The sequence below is a fragment of the Trachinotus anak genome, unplaced genomic scaffold, assembly GCF_046630095.1.
Source record: "Trachinotus anak isolate AG129_WGS33_773 ecotype Australia unplaced genomic scaffold, CSIRO_AGI_Tana_v1 ptg000008l, whole genome shotgun sequence".
Classification (NCBI taxonomy): Eukaryota; Metazoa; Chordata; class Actinopteri; order Carangiformes; family Carangidae; genus Trachinotus; species Trachinotus anak.
Window position 1 is genome coordinate 3,919,149 of NW_027273859.1, and position 23,047 is coordinate 3,942,195.

The 23,047-nt window shown below is 39.8% G+C and overlaps 1 protein-coding gene and 1 long non-coding RNA gene across 3 annotated transcripts in view; one reads left to right on the top strand and one right to left on the bottom strand.

Annotated features, from left to right (window-relative positions):
* unc5db (unc-5 netrin receptor Db) overlaps positions 1 to 19,696 on the top strand; it is a 197,097-nt gene extending 177,401 nt beyond the window's left edge. For both annotated transcript variants that reach the window (XM_071481933.1, XM_071481934.1), the window contains 4 exons: positions 3,045 to 3,194; positions 6,079 to 6,243; positions 9,683 to 9,861; positions 12,826 to 19,696. In XM_071481933.1, the coding sequence (XP_071338034.1) occupies positions 3,045 to 3,194; positions 6,079 to 6,243; positions 9,683 to 9,861; positions 12,826 to 13,087 (756 nt within the window). In that variant the 3' untranslated portion in view covers positions 13,088 to 19,696. The remainder of the gene's footprint in view (positions 1 to 3,044; positions 3,195 to 6,078; positions 6,244 to 9,682; positions 9,862 to 12,825) is intronic.
* On the bottom strand, positions 12,193 to 13,297 carry LOC139623601 (uncharacterized). Its single transcript, XR_011691557.1, has 2 exons — positions 13,169 to 13,297; positions 12,193 to 13,083 (listed from the first exon to the last, which is right to left on the bottom strand). It is a non-coding gene; the product is annotated as an uncharacterized lncRNA (long non-coding RNA).
* Positions 19,697 to 23,047: the final 3,351 nt, after the last annotated feature.

Below are 23,047 nucleotides of genomic sequence, written 5' to 3' on the forward strand. Positions count from 1 at the left end.
TGTGAATCATGTCAAACAGCAGATAAATGAACAGCTACTTTCATGCTCAGGATGAAGAGGTACCTCATCAGAACAAACACAAAATCGCCTTATATAACAAAGCTAATCAAACAAACAAAATATTAGCTGACTAATGTTTAATGTCAGCTTTAAGTTGATATAAGCGCACAGTTACTCCTCAGGAGGACAGATGCATGGTGGCAGTTTCCTCAAGCTTTCAGTTTTTCTTTAAAACCATCGCAGGAGCAGACAGAGCAGACAGAGATAAATACCAGGTGTGGCAGCAGATTGCTCAGGTACATCAGTCAGGCTGATGATGTCACAGGCCTACACAGCTTGTGGAAATCATTCGTTGAGTCTGTTCATCCATCATTCAGTCTTTTTTTTTCTTTCTAGCTTGCTAATGTTAATATGATCATGTTAATTACAGATGTCTATATAAAAAAAAAAAATCAGAAGATAACATTATATCTGCCCAGTAGAACTTGAACATTTCAGCCTTTGTGAGGCTTTCTTTTATTTATAGCAGATTTCTTTACACAGGGACACTGTTACCCTCTCAGTCATTGGGTCGTAGACCTCAGGTGTAGAGACGTCAAGTCTGCAGTTGGACCCTCTTGAAAGAAATCTAGCACTGTCTGGTGAAAGCTACACATATACTATATAGGAAAAAAAACAAATGGATACTACTAGATATGTTTCACCTCAGCCAGAATGCAGCCGACCAGGTCTAGTTATTTTCATCATTTATCAATTAACTGATTATTATTGTGACTAATTGTTTGGAATATAAAATGTATAATATATCTCCGGCCATCTGAATGCCTTTTAAAAGATTATATCCATGGCAAAAAACTTGAGTATCAAAGCGTATAGCTGGTTAGCAACAGGGAGAACCATTATTGGTTGAAAAAGGTTGGGAACCACTGGCTTAAATGGTTAATCAATTATCAAAATTGTTGCAGACTCATTTTTGCCAATAAACTAATGAATGAATCGTTGCAGTTCTGCTCGAGGGCACATGGCATAAATCAGCCAGCAGTTTATTATCACATTGGACAAAGCCCAATCCTCCATGTTAGTGGAACTGGCAACAGAGGTTCTAGCCTTGTGATTGGGTTTTCACTTGAAATGAACCTTGGATGTCATAGTTGATGTCTCTACTTTCATTTTCATGCACACAAGCTGATAGCTTTGACTTTTTGTAAAGCCAAAATGTTTTCAAACTCAATCACACATCTTTTGTACAGTGACTCAACCAGTCCAGTACGGTATTTTCCGGACTATAAGGCGCACTTAAAAGCCTTAAATTTTCTCAAAAAACGACAGTGCGCCTTGTAATCCGGAGCGCCTTATATATGGATTCATTCTGGTTGTGCTTACTGACCTCGAAGTGATTGTGTGTGGTACACGGCGCTCACGGCGCTCTGTCAAAATGTTTCAGTATGACTTTGGTAAACTGCAAAGCCGCACCGCTTGCAGCGTTACGGCTATCGTAGTCAGGAGCGTCGCGGAGTAATACATGCTGTGCTTCACCATAATATTACAGTGTGTGTGTATAAGGACCTATAAGGAGTTATTGGGAATACGCTAACATTTTGTTTAGCGGTATCAGACTGTGTTTTTTTTACGTGTTACAACTGAACAAGGTTGGGAGTTATTGTGAATACGCTCATTAACATTTGAACAATGTTGAGAGTTATTGTGAGCGCGTTTAATAAAGTGTGACTGACTTATCTGACTGTCTTGTTTCGCTTAATGCGCCTTATAGTCCGGTGCGCTTTATATATGAAAAAAGTTCGAAAATAGACCATTTATTGACAGTGCGCCTTATAATCCAGTGCGCCCTATAGTGCGGAAAATACGGTACTCACATTGTCTATGCAGAAAATTAACTCATGGAACTTTGGATGTTGAAAATTTCTTCTACCACTTTGAAATTGTGTTCTCCTGGCTGGATTTCTCATTCTCAGTTGACATTGCAACACACCCCCAGCTGTAAAACATGATCTAAGACACATCAATCATGTCAAACAACAGATAAGGAAGAGCCACAGCCTACAGAAAACTTCAATCATGGCTCCTTGTCAGCTTCAGATGAATTCAAGCTGAGAAACGTGTATACGGGAAAAAAGAAGCACGGGGTTGTCTGGCCACTCGGTGTTTCACAGGGACGGAAGCAGATGGCATTTGAGAAACGCCATATTTCAGGTCCCTTGCTGTCACATTTATTTTCCCTATGATATATGTCTTTCATCTGCATTTTGCCATCAGTTGATTGTTTTCACACCTACTGCAAAGACAATATGCAGTATGGCCGCAGCACGCTTTTTTTTGCGCACACATAACAGTGCGCACATTGACATACACACACTCGTGTATAGACAAGCTGCTGCACACACGAACACTTAGTCAGAGTCAATCAGCGTGGCCTGGCATTAGTCACAGCTCTGTTCCCTGTCTTCTCGCTTTGTGATTGAGATGGCTAAGGATAGACAGGCCAGACTCTGAACCATCCCAGAGTCTGGGGACGCTGAACAATGATGACAGATGAATACCTGCAAGCCACAATCAAAGTGCTCTTTCATCATCACAAATTCAATTTGGGAGATGGACGTTTGCCCCCCCGACACACGCGTTTTCCCCGGCATTAAATTCGAGCTTCAATCTGTCATGTTGAGGCCGCAAATGTGATGCTAATGTGAGAGCACGAGTTGTAGGATTCGTTCAGTGGAGACTTGACGTCACTTCTTGGCGGCCTGTTTCTGTGTTAATATTTGTGATGAGTCAATTAGCGGATGTGACAGAGGAAAGGATTAGCAACAGGTGTTCGCGCTGATATGCAAAGGCGGTGTGTACCTTCAAAGGGAGGCAGAAGGTTCTTGTGTTCCTAGTTTTCTCTCGCATTCATCTCACTTCTCTAAAACCCCCTGTCTTATCTTTATTTCATCCCCTTTTTATTCCTGACCCATTTCCTTCCTTTCTCCACCTTATTCTGTCTTTGATTTCCTTTCCTTTTTCTTTCCTTTTCCTTTCATCTCCAGGGAGTGGTAGCTGCAGAGAAAACCAGAGGGGGTCAGCTCCTCGAGGAGCCAAAGATGTTGCCTTTCCGAGCGAACACCTTCAGCCTCCAGGTGTCCATCCAGGATGTTCCCCAGTTCCTGTGGAGCATCAAACCCTTTACCACATGTCAGGTAACCATGGCAATAAGACAAGACAGGGCATTAAATCAAAACATAGATCGGATACAAAAGTGCTAATTTGCAAGATCCTGTTTTTGCTGCTTAGAGCTAATTACTGTGGGGTGTCTGTAGTGCTCCTCTCTAAAGTTCACTGATCAGTCAAACAGTGTGAGGTGAGCTGTGATGTGTTTGTGCTTGTTTTTTTGTTAATGAAGTAAGAGATTCTGTGGTTGGTACGACTGGCTTTGTGCAGTGTGTGATGTCTTTTACTGTAACATCGACCTACCACTCGCTAATGAGGCAAACTTTTAGAGGATTTTATAGCTGTAACGTTTATTAATGTTAATGAACCCTTGACTAAAGTTACTGTGAATTAGAGAATTTCATTTTACTCTCATTCCAGTGCCCAGTGGGATTATAAGACACCTTTTAGAAGACATTGATATTTACACAAAAGCTTCCAGCTGTACAGACCATCAGCCTAAGTTATCATCCCAAAATAATAATGAAAAGCAGCAATAATAATGATAATCCCCTCTTTACTGATAACAGTTATCTCACAAACTTTACTAGTTAAAGTTTCCATTTTCAAACACCAGTTGTTATGAATCATTATTATTCATCAGCCCATCTGTACCCTCTGTGTCACTGAAAAAAACAATGCATTAAAAAAGAAAAAAACATTCATTCATTCATTTCATTAAATAAATGCAAGGTAATGTTTTCTTGCTTTCTAATACATTATCAAGTCTGCATTTATACATCTTATGAATTCATTTGTACAGTCTTTTTCATAGATCTATAGACTGATTCGTTATCAGAACTAATACATTTTATATGATGGACACAAAACTCAAGTTTGGGGAAAATGGTGTTTACAGCTTTATTCTTACTAAATCATAATAAAAATCATAATAAAAAAAAACTAGCTTCCTCATTAGGTGCATTTGATCCACCTACATCTACTTGTTATATTTTTATATATGCTTGTTATATTATTACATGATTTTATTTTTCTCCTCACATGACAGTTGAGAACTGCCATATTGGCTGTGCATTCAGAAAGGTGCATTTGTTTTCTCCTCCAGCGTACCTGTGTATGTTGTATTTTCTCCTGCTCATTGGCTCCACTGTTCTCCTCTTTTTCCTCTTTATTTACACAATAAGAACAATGGTGTTAAAACCATTTTTCTCAAGCTTCTTGCCAGTACTGTACCTGTAGGTACCCAGGTACTTTGTGTATAATTTGCTTCTCTTTTCCCCTAAAAAGCCCAGTTGTTAGTCACTTGCTCATATTCATATTTTCTTATACTGTATCTACAATTACCACCGACTGATTGTAAGGAGACAGTTATTGGTATTGGAGAGTTATTATTGTAGGCGCCAAATGTGATGAACCTTTGTATGAGACTGATAAAAATATATTTTTGTGATGATCAAAAGTGCAATTAGACTTTAAATGATAAGACACATTTTAAACACATTATTGTTTCCGTGGAATTTCTAAATTCTGTCTGCATCAGTTATATAATAATCAGATATAATTCAGGTAAATTAGAAAATTTAATAACTGAAATTTTCTTCATCACAAAGAATAACAAACTGATATCAGCCTGTTCCGATTTCTCTGTCTTATCTGTTTAGCTCATTCTAAACCGGAGCTAAGCTAGTCAGACGCTAAGTGACACAGCATCAGTCCCCTTGAGATTAGAAAACAACCTTCACACAGAGTTAGGCTCTGATGTTTTGGTACCAGTTGTTGTCACATATGCTGCTACAAAGAAGACAATGCAAGTTGAATCTGAAAATGATCTGTTTGTGTGGAAGCATTTTGTGCTTTAAAACCGTGAATCCTGCTGCTCATATGAAGGATCATAAAGACGGACGTGACTTGAGATTAATAGCTCTGTGTTTGTTTTGCTTGCAGGAGCATTAAGATGCAAACGGCATTAGATCGAACGCGTCGCAGCAGTCGGTGAACACTGTTGTGTATCTGTTGCAGAGCGGCTGAGCTGTGTCCCCACTGTACTCTGTTGGTGCTTAAAGATCTGAATGCAGGGTGAAAGCTCTGTGTTTCAAATACGCCCACCCTCTCCACGGCCTTATTTATGAGGGTATTGGGACGGCAGACAGGCAGGCAGGCAGGCACCGGGAACCTGCTCTGGTGGAGCAGGTGTAGAATAATAGCCGAGCGTCGTGCCATACATCAAATCAGCTTTTAGTGCTAAAGAGCATCCGAGCCTTCCACGTCTATCACCCTTCCCCCTCTCCTCTGCCATCACCCTTCTCTCTCCCCGCCTCCATTATCTGCTGCTGTGAGCTTCATTGGGCAGCCGAGATCAAAGCCACAAGGGTTAAGTCTTCAGTAGGCACGCAGGCCGCTGCATTTAATGCCGTGGTCTTCACTAGGCATCGTTTACAGGTCACTTTTAATATGCAGATAAGGCAGAGACAGAGTCTAGCAAAGGTCAAGGATATTTCCCCACAGATGTGCCAGTTCTCCAGAAATTAATTATACATCAAAGGCGATCTTTTCTCTGTTCCCCGTGTTGCCACATTTACTGCTTACAGTACGGTGCGTAGCCTGCAAGCTGCCTCTGCTTTCAGAGTTACTGTACAGGAGATTCAGGCTTTGTTTGCACAAGATATGAGCACCTCTTCTTTCTCTCTTTAACAATAGTTACTTCCACGCATAAATGTGTCAAACCATGGAATCACTGAGACTTCAAAGCCAGCACTTACCTTTTATCTTGCTGTGTTAAGTGGCTGTGCACGTGAAAGTGTGGTAACATGTAGGAAGAGGAGCTGAATCAACTCATTTAGAGCATATGTTAACGCTGCTGTGTAGCGAGGTGTGTCTCTGATGTCCCTCTCCCTTCTTCTTCTGCCACCTCAGGAATTCTCCTTCCCCCAAGTGTGGTGCAGCAACCAGCAGCCCCTGCACTGTGCCTTCTCTCTGGAGAGATACAGCCCTGCCACCGCCCAGCTCTCCTGCAAAATCAGCGTGCGCCAGGTCAAAGGCCACGAGCAGATTCTGCAGGTCTACACGGCTGTGGCCGAGGTGAGGCTCTGCAGCTGCGGGAGGTTGAGGGGGTAGGGGGAGGCGGAGGTGGTTGCTTCACTTTTTCACCCAACCTTTATGTAACCTTCCCGGAGTGTGTCCACTGACAGCAGGGCCAGCTCCCCTGAGCTTGCATTGTGTATTAATAGAGCAAAGAGGACAACCTTACTTTCTTTCTTCACGGATTTATGCTAAAGACAGACAACAGAGATCCAGCTGTTCGCCACGTTTACTGTACAGTGGTGTCCAAAAGTCATTCAGAATGTAATATATGACATTTATGTCCCTATATCAGCTAAGGTGTTGCAATATACGTCAACTATGAGGAGTTATATTATTATCACATATATACGTCCTCTGGATATATTAAATATGTATATGATGCATTATTATATCACATGTTGCAACCATATATGTTAACTATATATCTTCAATATATATATATAACAAACATTTAAAAATTCTATATGCTTATATATGTTTTTCTTCTTCTCAATAATTTTAAACATGTCTATCATCCAGTGAACTTTTGGAACCCACTGTATAAAATGTCAACACATATTAACAGGCTCTGGGATGGAAATATATTTAAGTAACATATGACTACAACATAAGCACACATAAATAAACATACATATTAATATGGGTTAGACATATATGTCAATGTATGAAATTGTTACAATTTCTAATTTCTTTTTTTTTTTTTACATATGTTTTTTTCATTTTGTATGTACATGTATTTCATATGTGGAAATTCAATATGTGTACATACTGTATATTACATGTGCGTACAGCCAGACCTTTGGAACCCACTGTATATATTTTTTAACCTTTATTTGTCCTAGCCTGCTTCACAGCAACAGTCCTCTGTCAGCCTGAGCTGCTCCACTGGAGCAGTTAGGAGCTAGACATCCTCACTCAAGAGCACCTGGACTGAAGAGAGTGTTACTTATTGATTTTACCGGACTGCTTTTTCACAACCAGTAACAAACATGCCTGTCTCTCCCCTCAGGGTCACCAGCACTATTTAAATATATGGTGTTACAGTGAAACAGAGGAACAGTAAATTGGTCTTTGCAATTACATTTTATGGTTTGTTTTAATCTGTTGTTTGGGGTTGTCAGATCGGGAAAAGACATGCGCACATTGTTTTTGACATTTAAAGTAAACAGACATGACCAGTATAAGAAGAGAGGAAGAAGAGTCAACACTGTTTTACATTGTGGGTCACCAGACCAGATCAACACAGCAGGTTTAGAGCTGCTTTAAGCCATCATGAGTCAAATTTCAAATTTTAACCAAGTTTTATAGAAAATCGTAGAAGAAAATGTGAGTGAATCAGCGTTTACATCCACTGCTGTCATGTGAATATGAGGAGTTGGGTGCACAGTTGGTGGAGCTAATCCTCCAGTCGGGTGCCATTAAACCAGTGCAGAAGAAGAGGCCGACTGTCAGACCTCAATCAAACAAATTCATTTGAGGAACGTCACAGTCTGCTCATGGATCTGATGTTTTATCGATTCCACCTCAGCCAAGCATAAATAATGTTTTTTTTTGTGATATTTCAGGTTTTTTATTGTTTGATTTTTTTTCCTCCCAGATTTTGTTATGCACAAATGTTTTCAAAAAACTGGATCTAAAAGCACATATTGTGATCCTGTCCCTTTTACAAACAAATCACTAACTAACTAATAGGTAATTTCTTCAGATTCCTTTGAATCCATCCTACATATCCTACTGACATTACTGGGAGTCAGTTATAACGTCAGCAAACACTCTAGCTTTTATTTTTGAAGTCATAATTGCCCCTTATTGCTAGTTTGCTCCATTCTGCATTAGCAAAGAAAACAACAGTACCCTGTCTCACTGATGGGCACCAGGACATACACAGAGTCAGATGGACAGCGCCTTTTATGAATTTGAACAGATGATTACGATTGAAATGCTTCTTTTTTTCCCATATGTCCTCTCTGGAATAAAACGCGGCAGTGCTGACTTGGGTGATTCCATTAAACAATTTCATGGCTCAGAGCAAAGTTCAGTCAATTTCAGCGATGACCAATGATATATTACTGTTTAAAGCCACTCATGGTGAAAGGAACTAGAAAGGCTTAATGCATCTACAGTCCTCATCATTTTTACTCATCATCTTTTCCAAAAGAGCATCAACTGTGCTTCATTCAGAATTTCCTGTCTTTTCTATGCCTGTTGTTTTATTTTTTCAGATTTCATATGTACATGCACAAAGTAAAATGACACTTGTGTCTACTCTGTGCTCTGCATCCCACCTTAGGGTAAGTGTAGTGTATAGTGTTGATCGTGCTCCGACGGCCACGTGGTACGCTCATTTTAGCCCTGACAAAAAATAAATAAATAAAATAATAGATTTCACTGTTTCCAAACAGAGTGCAACAGTGTTTCAACAGAGCACATGATCACAGTCAAAGCTGAACAAAAGTCAAGTGAAGGTCCAGAGCCAGTTGGAGATTGTACTGAAAGGGGAGACGGACGAAAGAGGTGCACTTGCAGGGTTGAGGTGAGCGATTCCTGCCAATGAAATAAGAATTAAAAGGTGCATCAGCAGAAGACAGGTGCCGTCTAAATAAGTCAGCTGGTGGTGCTGCAGTTGGATGTTCCTCAGTTGTATATGGTGGAGTTTCTGATGGACTGTGATATTGGACCTAACAGGAAGAGGGTGCTGTTTCTCTATGAAGCAGTGGGATTTATGAGGAATGTGATCCAAAACTTTAAATCTTCTACCTGTAGAATTGAAATTAAGAAGGAGGCATGTTCACCAAAGCTAGCCAATGAATGAGCTGGGATAGAGTGGTCAGGACCAATGGCAGAGAAGGAGGCAGGTGTTTCATTGTTTGCAAACCAACCAGTCATTGTTGGACTCCATTGTAACTGACTCACCATGGCCTCTATCTACTTATAGGACCAAGCTCTAACTTTTTTTTTAAAGATATTTTTTGGCGCATTTTTTGCCTTTATTGACAGGACAGTAGAGAGTGACAGGAAAGGGGCAGAGAGAGAGGGGGAATGACACGCAGGACAGAGTTGGACCGGTCAGGAGTCAAACCGGAGCTCGCCTGCTAAGAGCATCCGCTCATGTAGTACGCACCCTAACCACTCCGCCATCGGGCCCCCTCTCTAATCTTTTAAAGAGTCTGCAGTGTTGGGTATTTGTTTCTCAAAAAATAGATATCACTTTAATTTTGAGAAGATGAAGACTACCAGATGTCCCCACCTTTGTCTTATTTGTTTACAGACTATGTACCGATGTTTTAAAATGTTAAACATACCTGTGTGAATTGCTCTGACCCACTAAACCCATCCATCTGGCTCTCCAAGCTGGTTCAAACAAGCACAGAGTGACATTTGCAAACCCTTTCTGAACTCGGACTGATTACAGCCTGTCTCTGTTCTGTTCCTCCAGACTGAAAAGGAGTCAGTTCCATTTTTTATGCAGACGGACTGCACCATCACGTCCCAGACGGGGCCCAAGGCCTTCAAAATCCCCCTGTCCATCCGCCAGAGGATCTGTGCCACCTTCGACACTGCCAACGCCAAGGGCAAGGACTGGCAACTCTTAGCCCAGAAACTTCACTTAGATCGGTGAGCGTATGATGTGCATCCTCTCTGAGTTGTGTGTGCACCCATCTCTCTCTCTGTGTGTGTTCCCGCTGAGAACACACTGACGAGAATGATAACAATCCTGTCAGTGTTGTTCACCTCCTGAACGTGCCTTTATATGCAGCTTGTTGCCAGGTACCTTTTATCCTTGTGGTCTCTCTCTCAGCAGTCATTGACAGGACTGATTATTTCACTGTAGAGCACCTAACTGATGCTGTCTGTCTGGCTGTGTGCTGGTCTTAATATAATTCTGAGAATGAAATGCAGCTCTGACATCTCGCAGTAAGTCTAACCTACATGTTAACACTTACTTATTACGTGATTGCCCTTTTTGTCTAATAAAAATATGCATTTATGATGAGACACTTTACTAACATGGACTAAGACCAGTTGTGGTCTTTGCTTGGTTTTAGCTTGTGGCAGCTATAATCTCCTGTTAAGTGCGTGATTCATGAGACGCTGGTATCTAAGAGTCCTTTGGGATTCCAAATTATCCAGATAAGCTTTCCTCTCCAGTTTGAGCGGCTTTGAACCGAGCCTGATGTGACCAATGGCTGCAGCCTTTTATGCTGCTTGTTGTTATTTCTCTTCCAAAACACCAAGGAGCGGCAGTGAAACACTGCCTCCAGCTGGACGCATGGCTCCATGATACAGACAGGAACTGAACTGTACTGGCTCGACAGCATGCCCCCTTTTCTTTACCTTGGCAGTAACTGAGAATTAAAACCAACCTGTGTTTGCCAGTAATTATTCATCATTTATGATGATAATTTATGCTGATTATATTTTTATTAGACTCATACTCTTTGTTCTAGCCTCATGTAAAATCAGATAGTTGTGTTTACAGCACCAGGATAATCTCATTTGTGTTTAATGAATTTACATTTACAGACAGATATAATATGTAGATTTTCTAATAGTCAACTAAAGGGACCTTTATGGGTTTTGTTAATCTTGATTTAGTGCTAAAATGTTCTTAGATTGTTGTGGGACACACGGATAACTGTTTTGTGTACAGTGCTTTCTGCAATTAGGTGTAAATCTGATATAATTATTGTAAAATCTTTACCATTGTGCTCAGGACAATGGATCCAGTGTGTGAAATATTCAGTCTTAGATGCTTTACTTGACAAACAAACAGTAATTGTCTATACTGTGAAGTTAATTTGTATTTAAATGTCAAAATGTTTCATCATTTGACCTTTTACAAAGTAACATAACAATAATTATATTGTAATGTTTAAATGTCCTGTGTGGTATTTAAGAGGACAACAGGGCGTCCACTGTGCCACAGCAAAGTAGCTCCTGCCACAGCGATGGGAAGTGCTGCCAAATTATTAATGGAGATTATAGGAGAGGGAGATATGGATACATTTGTTTGTAGCTTAATCCAGCCACTTAAATAGTGACAAATCAAAGTACAGCATTGCACTGATGCAAACATTATATAAACATCCAACTTTGTCATAAAGCACTCCTAGTCATTGATTTGTATTATAGCCCATGTGGCTCAGTAAAATCAGAGATATTAATAAAAAAGAGCTGCCACAGAATAAATGGTGGTTGGAGTCCAGCAGGGGACCCTACTGCCACTACTGTATATTATAAAGGCAACAAAAAAAAAATTAAACACACATTCAAAAATATTTTTCTCATCTCTGATGGTAGAGAGGTTTATGCACAACTAATCCAGGCTGAGCCAGGCTGGTGGTCTCAAAACTCCTTATTTTTCCAATGGAAAATGTCCTGAAACCTCTACATAGATAAATAATCAAGATGACACAAATGTGTTTGGACTTCATTCACGCCACGTCACAGTTTGCCAGAGAAGATCATCACATTTTTTTAATGTGTTTGATAATGTTCTTATTTTTCCTTGGCACACTGTATATGCTGTTTATCTACAGTGTTGTCTGTGGGTAGGCCACTGCAAAGAGGACCCACTGACACATTTATTTATTATGTATTTATTGAACATCATCATATTGTTTATTGTATTTCACACACTGACTGGATCCCTCTATTAAAAGATGAGTCTGGCCGGAGCCTATCCCAGCTGAATGGCAGGGTACAGCCCAGGCAGTCAGTCAGGGGGCCGACAAGAAGAGACACCTCACATTCACACTCGTGGCAATGCAGAGTCTAACCTGCATGCTTTTACTGTGGGAGGAAACCAGAGCATCTGCAGTAAATCTAAACATGGATACAACATGCAGAGTCCCCTGCAAGGCAGCAGGTCTGAACCCAGAACCTGCTCCTCTGTGCTCCATTGTTGGCTGAAAGCAATTACAAACACATCAATAAGCCACAACGTTGCACTGGGCGAAATATTATTTTATTGCCATGAACACATACACACACACAGACTGACTTGTGACACCATCCTACTGCCACAAATACTTATTAAAAGATCAAATGTTTATTAATCTGCAGCTGAAAATACTCCCCAAGTGTTAGAGTCATGTTTGATCAAATCTGCAGTGTCCAGCTGTTGTTGTTGAAATTACTCAGCTTTCAAAAATGAAAGGATGCATTTGTGACCTGTTTTAAAGATTTTCAGTTGGAACCAATGAGCCTGGGGCTGACTGTCACAGACAAGAGTGGAAGAGTCAGAAAACTGTGTTGATGCTGGTTTGTTAGTTTTGGTCTTTAAATGGGATTTGTTGTTAAAAAGGAAAAATCCTTTCAGGGCCACAGTTTTAAGGTCTGGGATCAACAGGCTTTGTTTTCAGTGCATCAGTATCCCACTATCTATCTCACTCTCAAAGGAGAAAACAACAGATTCAGTTTGACTACTGTCTTTTACAAGATAAATACACTCATAATCAAGAGGGACACAGTCCATATCTGGGGCCAATATTAAACAGTTTTTCCCCTGATTTCTGTCCCTGAGAGTGACCTCCTGCTGCCGTCTTCATTAATCCAGCTTTGTGTGCTCCCCTGCAGAAACCTGGGTTATTTTGCAAAGCAGCGGAGTCCATCTGCAGTCATACTGAGCCTGTGGGAGGCTCGCCACCAGGACACTGCTGACCTTGACTCTCTAGCCAGTGCCCTGGAGGAGATTGGCAAGATCCACTCCAAAAGCTCCCCCAAGGAACAGGATGAGCCAGAGTCTGACTTCAATCACATAGAAGCGGGCAGCCTGTGTGGAGCGGGCAAACTAGAGAGTGAGAAGACAGAGGACTCAGCTCCTGAATACACAGGCTGAGAGAGAGAGAGAGGAGGCAGTGATTGAAAACTGACAAAACATATATCTGTGTACGTGCACAGCCAGTGATGGACAACACACCGTGGAGGTCCGCTGCAAGGTCACGAGGTTGTCGGTGAGTAGACGGTGCGAGCAGCCAACGTGCCGACCAATCACAACAGGTCGAGGTGAGCTGATGCCTGCTGTGGATCCACCCTTCTCTTTTAAGAACCTGTCTGAGGATAGACTGTAAATCGTTTTCAGCCTTTCCACTCAATTCTCAAGTCAATTTTCAATTTAACTGTTCTTTATTTGAAGTTAAAGTTTCCCCTGTATATTCATTTCCAGTTCGGAGGGTGAGCGTGAGAGGAGGGAGGTTATTTCCTGAGCGTTTCTGTCATTTATTTAATGAATGTGTGTTAGAAGAGACGAGAGCTCCTTTTCCCCCGGGGACAGTCCCTGCCATCTCCCCTCCTTTCCCAGCGGTCCGCACAGCAGCTGGACATATTTGCATAGAAGTTCTTATATGCAAATAAGGTGTTACAACTGTGGCAACCTATCAGAGTCACCTGTGTTTAATCTAATTTCTTTTGCTTTCCAAATCCCTGTGTCAAAGGATGACTGAGGACTTAGAAGCTACTTTTTTGATGTCTGATGTTATATTTTTAAAAAGGAAGCTGCTGATTGCTTAAATGTTGTGATTGTGAAATTTTAAAGCCAAGCATCTTGAAATTCACTCATTTTCATCTCGTATAAAATTCCAAAAGATTTTTTTCTGTTGGAAATTTGGCACCTCTGACAGACAACCAGTGTTTAAAGCAAAAAAAAAAAAAGTTAAAAAAAAAAAAAAAATGCAGTCTTACCTTGAGGGGCACCACAGTTGCATAGTTGTGGCAAATGTGGCAGAGTGAGATTTGTAACCGTGGCATTACAGTTCATTACGGTTTGTTCCACCAAGAGATAGGGAGGCAGGAAGCTGTAAAACATCATTTCCTGGCACTGCAGGGAGCACTTCGCCACGTCTTATCATCCAATTCCCACCATTAACACTCGTCACATAGACCTCATATCAGGCTCCAACATACCCGACTGCCCCCCCCAAAAACCACCATCACCACCCCCACCCCCATCCTCCACACACGCAGACAGACACATTGACATTTCATGGCTGCAGAGGTCATGTGCACATGTGCTGGACATGTTGCACAACAAACACGCAGAAAATGAATAGTGGGTGTCAGAGTCAGAAGTTCAACGCATTAGTCAGGTTTCCAGCCAAATGTACCACAAATTTGAACAGAATTTTCAGAAACTCAGCAGAAGAAAATGCAAATTTATGTAGTCATCCACCACCGTGAGCAGTAGGTGGCGCTAATCCTCCGGGTCATGTGCAGTGAAACGACTGCAGAAGAAAAGGCTGCAACAACATGATGTAATTCAATTATTTGTACTATTTCAAGGAAAACTGCTGTCTCCTCATTGGTCCATACACACCTGATGTTTTCGTCTGCCACCATTTTCATGTCTCTTGGATCAGAAGCTTGAGTGACATGTCCAAATGACTGAGTCACATGATTTCTGTCCACCATCATTTATTCCCTGAATCTGTGTCCATCTCTCCCAATCATAAAAACTTTTTTGTGCTATTTTGAGAAATTTTTTTTTATTTTTTTTCTGGAGGGAAACTTATGCAGTCACATCTCTGTTCAAATCAACACTAAACAAAGAATGATAAATATTAATTAATTAATTGATATTAACTCACCCTCTGGTTTTGTTATTGCACCCAACAATAGTTACAAGCAGAGTACTGAAAAATGGGAAGAAAGACACATTTTATGGACTTGTGTAAAAGTAATCACTGATTAACTGTTTAAAATCATAATGGTTTCAGTTTCTAATAGCAACTATTGCAGAGGATGATGATACTGAAAGTAAACCTCAGGAACACTCTTTTTTTTTTTTTCTTCAGAAACACCAACAAAAGAAAGATTGAGAGATGAGTGAGAAGGAGAAGGAGAGATTGCATTGAATTAGTAAAGCTGGTGGAACAGAGGGACGCCTGGATGTGACAGCATGACCTTGACTCTCTATATGTTAGCACAATAGACTCAATGTCCAGAGCAGCACAGCAGATGGAATTATTACTTACTACTTATTACTTTTTTTTTCATCATTCACCAACACAGACAACAACACCATTCCAGACAGACAGTAGAGATATAAAGTGTCAATACAACTGGCTACTGACTAACAGAGGAAAAATAACATTTAGATTTTTCCCTCTTTTTCCTTTTTGTGCAGGAAACACTATGTTAGCTTGTGACCAGGTTGTGACAATGTATGGAGTATGGAGGTCATAAAAAGTGTTGCCAGACAGGTTTGTTTTCCAATCAGTTGTTTAAATGGGCAGGTGGAAATTAAGGAGGTTTTCATACTTTGAGTGCCTTACACTGTCCCAGAGTACCATCATCTCTTATGTCCATCGTGACTAAATGTCCATAAATCCACATAGAAATAGAGAAAAAGATGCTTCTTGTAACTCCAGAACTTGCCTGTAGATGATCACATTTTTAATTTTTCTTCAGTATCAAAGTAATCCAGTAACAGTTATCTGTGCACCCATGGCTACATTGGAAATAGGAACTTTTAATAGCAAATTCAGTGTACTTAGTTTTTCAAAATGTAAACAAATATGGGCAACAAAAATAAAAGAAATTAAAGACTGGACTCAAGTTGTATCCCACAATGTAACTGAATCCATGGCAACATTATACTTCCCATTTCTTGTAAATATTTATAAATCTGGCAACATTGGTCACAATTGGTTACATGTACTGTAGGTCAGTGTTTGTATATCTTAAGAGCAAACAGAGCACTTTTCATTCAGTGTATATTTAAGCTTTTGGTGATATAAAACACCTAAAATTGTAGCTCCTTTTTGGTCTCGTAAAACATCATCAGAATAAACAGAAAGAAGACAGTTTAGACTGTCAGACTGTGGCATGATATGTCGTCATGGTGAGCTAATGTTTCATTAGAAAACATCATGCCAAACCCCTGGTTGGTCCCTTACTGCAATGACTCCCACAGATTTATCTTCTTCTGTGTGAGGGTGTTAACAGTAAGAGTCAGAGAGTGGGGTATTTCCAATATTACCAATACCTTACTTCAAGAATTAAGATAACTAATCACATTACTTGGAAGCACACGCAGACACTCAATATGAGTAATGTGGTAAAAAGATGGACTCATAGGCTTGAACATGCATTAATTAATGCCCGGTTGAGTCAATCTTTGCTTTGTCTACATCTGAGTCTGTGGCGCCTAAAAAGCTTAAATTTCCTTCAGTGCTGATACTTTCTACTGTATTATGTAGTCAGCTAGAAGGAGATTCTGAGATGTTTTGCACACTATTGGGTACTATAACAAAATCAGAGACCCTTTCTTCATCTTCAATCAAATTAGTAAACTCCAACCATGACTGACTTTTATAATTGACTTCCATAATTAACCTGAACAAAGTTTCATCCTTACTGTCAGATAAATAAATTCAAGTCACAATCATAATTTTATGTTTTGAATAATTTCATAAATCCAATTGTTCAACATTTCTATTTAAATTCTGTTGGCTGTTTTTACAGGCATTCAGAAAGCGTTCAGATCCCTTCACTTTTATCACATTTGTCATGTTGCAGTTTTAAACTAAAATCCGTTGATTCATTTTTCCCACATCAATCTACACTCAATGCCATGACGACAAAGTGAAAACTGAATTGTGGAAATTTTTGCAATTGTATTAAAAAAAACTAAATATCACATTGACATAAGTATTCGGACCCTTTACTCAGTACTTAGTCGAAGTGCCCCTGGCAGTGATTTCACCCTAGATTCATAATGAGTATGATGCAACAAGCTTGCACGCCTGGATTTGGGGATTTTCAGCTGTTCATCTCTGCAGATCCTCTCAAGCTGTCAGTTTGGATGGGGACTGATGGTGGGCAGATATTTTCATGTCTCTCTAGACATGTTTCAATGGGTTCAAGTCAATGCTCTGGTTGGGCCAGTCATGGACAACAGAGGATCCTGGATCCAGGATCCTGTTGGGAGGTGAACCTTCAGGTCAGTCAGGAGAGATCTGGACTAGGTTTTCATGAAATGAATCTCTTTATGTTGCTCTGCTCATCTTTCCCTCAACTCTGTCCGGTCATCCTGTCCCTGCCACTGAATGATGCCGCCACCATCACTCTTCACCAATGGGATGGTATTGGGCAGGTGATGAGCATTGCCTGGTTTCCTCCAGACACGATGCCTAGAGTTAAGGCCAAACAGTTCAATCTTGGTTTCACCGGACCAGGGAATCTTGTTTCTCAGTCCTTTTTTAGAGGGTATATACCCAACCTGAGTCCAACAGGACCTGTCGGGACAATGGCTGGGTTGAGGAAAAAAAAAATTCGAATTGAAATCAATCTTTATCTGAATAATCTGTTATGAATTCACACAATCCCAAGATTGATTGTTTATACACCTTTTACAGTCTATGGCCTTTTCACATGGACGAAGCTGTAACTGGAAGCTGTAAGTTAGTCTCATATGGCCAGACTTCTCGTGCAACAAGATCTCACCATGTGACAGACAAAAATAAGGCGGACATAGCTCCAAAGACCAACAAGTCTAAAAGCATGTATGGTTGCATTGCAAATTTAAAAACTATGAACACAGCAAAGAGCTGGACAAAAGCAAAGCCTTATGCAAGATGTGCAAGAGGAAGTGAATGGAAGAAGAAGCCAAGTGTACCTCTTGGTACACACTGTAGCCGGTGCACCGGGGTACGTTAGCAATGTACATTACTTAGGTACATAATATTTCTTGAGATATGTGTCTAAACTATTGGTCATGTTAAGTAAATATTGGATTAACTGTTTTGGGGTCCATGCTTCATGTGAACATAAATTTTGAATTGATTCCAAAAATCAATTCAATATTCAATACCTAGCCTTAGACAGAACACAACCGGTTGGGTTCAGAGAAAAATTTAGAAGTGGTGTTCAGACATTTAGTTGGGTCAGGTTCAGTCACGTTGGCTGAACAATTGGCAGCAAACGTTTGATTTTTGAATAGTTAAATTAACGTCACTATTTTTAGCTTATGATTTTTTGTTTGGCTGGTGGCCAGTTCTAGAAAGAGTCATGTTGGTTCCACATTTCTTTGATTTAAGTTTGATGAGGCTACTGTGCTATTGGGAACCTTCAGTGCAGCAGGATTTTTCCCCAGATCAGGGCCTCAACACAAACCTGTTTCTGAGCTCTGCAGGCAGTTCCTTCCTCCTCATGGCTCTGATATACATGTCAACTGTGAGACCTTAATAGGCAGGTGCCTTTTCCAAATCATGTCCAATCAAGTGAATTACCACAGGTGTAAAACATCTCAAGAGAAATGGGAGGAGCCTGAGCTAAATTTCAAGTGTCACAGCAAAGGCTCTGAATACTTATGTCAACATGATATTTCAGTTTTTCCAATTTCATTTATTTTTCCCCAAAAAATATAAAAATTCTGTTTCTGCTTTGCCATCATGGGTGTTGAGTGTAGATTAATGCACAAGTCTTATGGGGTTGAATAGGGTTAATACTTTCTCAATATACTGTGAGAGCTAAATGTATTTTGAATATGTCCCTCAGTGTTTTATCAGGAATGATACAGTGATTTTGAATATGTCACTGAGTATTTCTGACCTGATGTATGTGAAAGGTTTCATCCTGCCATGAATGAAGAACCATTGTTATTTCTCTCCATCATCTCTACACATTTCTATTCAAATTATATTCATCTTTTATGTAACTAGCAAGCTGGTAAGTGAAGATAATATTCAGTTTTTTGGTTTTTTTTATTTTTTTTCCAATATGATTGTTTCCTTGATTGTGACTAACTGGATTCTCCTTTCATTCTAGCAAGCAAAGAGTGTCAAAATGGAAATGTGTGCTTTTGTAACGCTTAGCGGTGGCCTGTGTTGCATCGAGAGCCTCCTGTCTGTGCAGTACACCCCGTCACACTCAGCATTCACCCTCATTCTGGATGTGTTTCAGCTATGTCTACTGTATCTCATAAACGTGTTGAAATTCGTTTTTTTTAAGAGTGAGCTCAGACACACACACACACACACACACACACACACACACACACACAAACGTATTCTCACTATGTATAATGCTTTGGTGTAAGACTAACCCTGTTTCAAAAAATTCACTGTTGCATCCATGATATTCTGTCACCTGAGTTGGTCGTTCCCATGCTCTTCTTTGCTTCACGCATGGCCTTTGGCTTCATATCACTATTCTTGTGCCTTGTTTAACTACTGTAAATGGTGAATGTTGTAAAGTACAGATGGGGATGAAAAAAAGAACAATTAATCATACTGACATACATTTAAAGGTATTAGTTGAAAAGTATTTAAGATTATAATATTGAATAGACTGCAGAGCTTTTCTAGTGCTGAACATCTATGTTTGGTAATGCCAGGGCAGCTTTGTGGTATATTGTATCTATAGTTATGGACATTTTGGATGTTTTCTGTACAGTAGAATTTGCAAATGTATATGCAGCCTTTTGGAAATAAATGTACAGTTGAAAGATCTCAACTTGTCTAAATGCAAATTATTTTTGCATTATGCTGTGAAACTATCCATAAATTAATTTCCTATTATATAATTCACATGGATTATTACGTGACTGTAGAATTAAGGGTCTGATCTCATCACTCCCCACGTAGAAACATCTAGCCCAGCACAGCAGGGACTGGGGAGTGACAATCATGAATTCCCCTCTAATGTAGAGCCTTTGATGCAGAATGCACACAGGCTTTGCTTCAGTTTTGGCTCTAAAAATGTGTGGGCACACGTGGTACGGTTAATAAATATATTCATAAACACTGATACTTAATTCCAAAAGATATCCAGCATTCTGTATTTCTGCTGTTTACCTTACGACCACTGCAATGAAACAGAAAACTGTTGCCTCCGTGGCCTCTCATCCAAACAAGTAACTTGGTCAGAACTAACTGTTGTATAATAAACAGTAAAAAGAAACCAATAACACACAACACCAGCTCAGTGTGTTTCAGAATGACAGTTTGAAAAATCCTAAATTTTAACTCAAATTCTAAAATGACTCAGCAAAATTCACACAATTAAGTTCACTGAACTTCTGATGAGGCTGAGTCTGATGTTCACAGTGAAACTGTAAAGCCAGGCTCAATAATGGATTCTGAAAGAAAAATAAAGTAGTTATGTTAAATTCAGTATTGAAATTAACACCTGAGAATTGGAATATAATTTTGTTTGCTTTTTACTGTGTAATACTGACAGCATTTTATGTAGCTGAATAAGATATAAACTCAGTGCTGTGAGTTGGCACCATGTAAAGCTCAAGTACAAAGACCTGAGCCTAAGAACCATAGTTGAGTTTCACTGTGTATCAACAGGAAGAAGGTGGAGGCCCATAAAATGGGTGAAGCCCCCACCACCACCTTTCACCCCAGCTGAAGAGCTTTCAGCCAGAATTCAAAACATTCACATTCACGGATGGCTTTCTGGAGGGTGGTTCATCAGAAGCAACTACTGCCCAGGATACAAATGCTATATAATGGGTGGTTTATTGCATTTAAATAAAGGCTGATCGTGGATTAACAGTTCAGCTTCTAATATCCTGAAGCAATCTTTTAATAAACTCCAGAGAACATCTTGGCACAGTAAGTATGTCTCTTTGTCAGCCATGTGTCAAACTGAAGTCAAAATGAGAAGATGTTGTCTCTCCCCCATGGAGAGGCAACAAGATCTATACAGAGTCCATCTGGAGAAGCAAATAAAAAAACTGTGACCTATACATGGACCTCATACAACTTCGAATGAAAAAACACAAAACTTGAAATTGAAATACTGCAGCACAAGTTAAAATGGTGTTGTTTTTTTTTTCATTCATGTGCGTGGTGTCAATAAATTAAAGCATGTCCATTCATTTTTGTCTGCTGGACATAAAGAGGAAAAAAGAAATCTGCTGACAAACTGCTGTAGTCATTGAACATGCATTAAAAAATGAGTAATTTAAAAAAAAAAAAATGCTCGTTGGGATGATGTCACACTTAGTTGAAGCGGTTGTTGCAAATTGGGTCGATCACAGTCCGGCCATCTCAGTTGTCAGGAAGGTGTGTTTTATTCTTCAATTCCTCCTCTGCTTGTGGCAATTTTGTGCAATACTTCTCATTTATTTAAATTTTAATGAAACGTATTGAAAAATTTCTGGTACAGGGTATAAATCATCTTCACCATCACAAACTCTAGTAATGCCACAATACACTTAAAAGTGTCACCCGAGGGAAACTGCACTGCATCCTCAGGAAGCTCAGTCCCTGCTTTTACAGCACAAAGGGCGAAGACGTTTTTTCTCTTTTCAGAGAAACACTCTAGTGTAAATAATTTTATGGAGTTCCCTTAAATCATACTTATTGTTCTAAAAGTAAAGTTCAGCTCATATATCATATTTTCTATGAACAAGCTTATAGACCTCAATTATGTCACATCTATAGCTTATGTATACCAAAGTAGGTAATTGGGATTTTCTTAACCTCTGTTCATATGACACCTCTTTCCACATTTGTGATGATGTAGGTGGCATCACATATTATCTTGAGAATGACTATAGAGAATGACTTGCATTAAAAATTTGAGAGTACAAATCTTTTATAATGTAATCCAGAAAGCAGGAAATCCTGAAATTTAGATGAAGATAATGCATTGCTCAAACAGCTCAGTTATTAAACCCTTTGTATAGATTTTTACATAAGACTAACCAACCTGTTAGTCTGCTTTGCTAACCCTTACTGCTTCATGTCCTGGGAAAACAACAAAAATGTGAATCAAGTGCTTCAGGGCAAGCCACACTTTTCCAGATGTGTTCAGCAGCTGCCATTGGCAAAAACATGAAGGGCAATGCACAGAGTTTGGAATGATGTGAGTGTAAATCCACAATGAGTGACATCTAAGATGTGTGGCTTAGGAAGGTTGTTGAGGAAGGGTATGGACAGTGATGAAAAACTATCACAACTAGGTCTAAAACCTCTTTCTCAGCAAAGATCTCTGCGAATAATTTGAGTCTCCATGTTGTCAACTAAAACTTAAATGAAAGGGCACAACATAAAAAAAACAGATATAGCATCTGAGTGAATTCTGTGCTACTTTCAACCTGCCATATTTCAGGTTACTTTCAGAGTTTATGTTGTCACAGTAACCAAACTGGATTTACTGTAAGCATTGTATCTGCAATTGCAAAGCCCCGATTTCCATTTATTTCAAGGTAAAAGTTCTAACTCACAGATCCTGCTTTCTGGAACACGTGGAGACACAACACCAGAGGTCACAATGTTAATGTGCAGTAAGAACATTCAAGAAAACCCTACCAGCCTAACAGCAGAGATGCCACACTGTAGTAGTTCAGATCCCTGCTGCTGTTGTTTAAAGATAAATGTGCATTAATGTCACACATCGATCTTTCTGGCTCTACTGGATTAAAGTGGAGGTTCTGCTTTTTATTTACCCATTGCCACCTGTTGCCATGGTGAATCGTTGAATCTGAGCTCCATTAATGATGTCTTTTTTTATATTCCTCATGCACGCATTTAACTCTTGAGTGAACATGCACATAGTTGACTGAACCAACTCAGATCAGCTGTTCTGGAACCAAAAACCCAGAGTTTCCTCTCTCAGGGTTCATCAGCTCAGAGTTTATGGTTAGTCAGAGTTTGTTCAACCTGCTTCCTGGTCTGTTTTTGTGTGTGATATACATGTAAGGTACTCTTACATATAGCAGCCTTTAACAGTTTGGGGCTTTTTCGTTAATCCACTGCAATAAAATGTTCCTCCTTGCAGCATAAGTGAGAATGCAGCACAATCTCTCATTGTTTTTTGTTGTTAAGAATCTATTTGGGAGCTA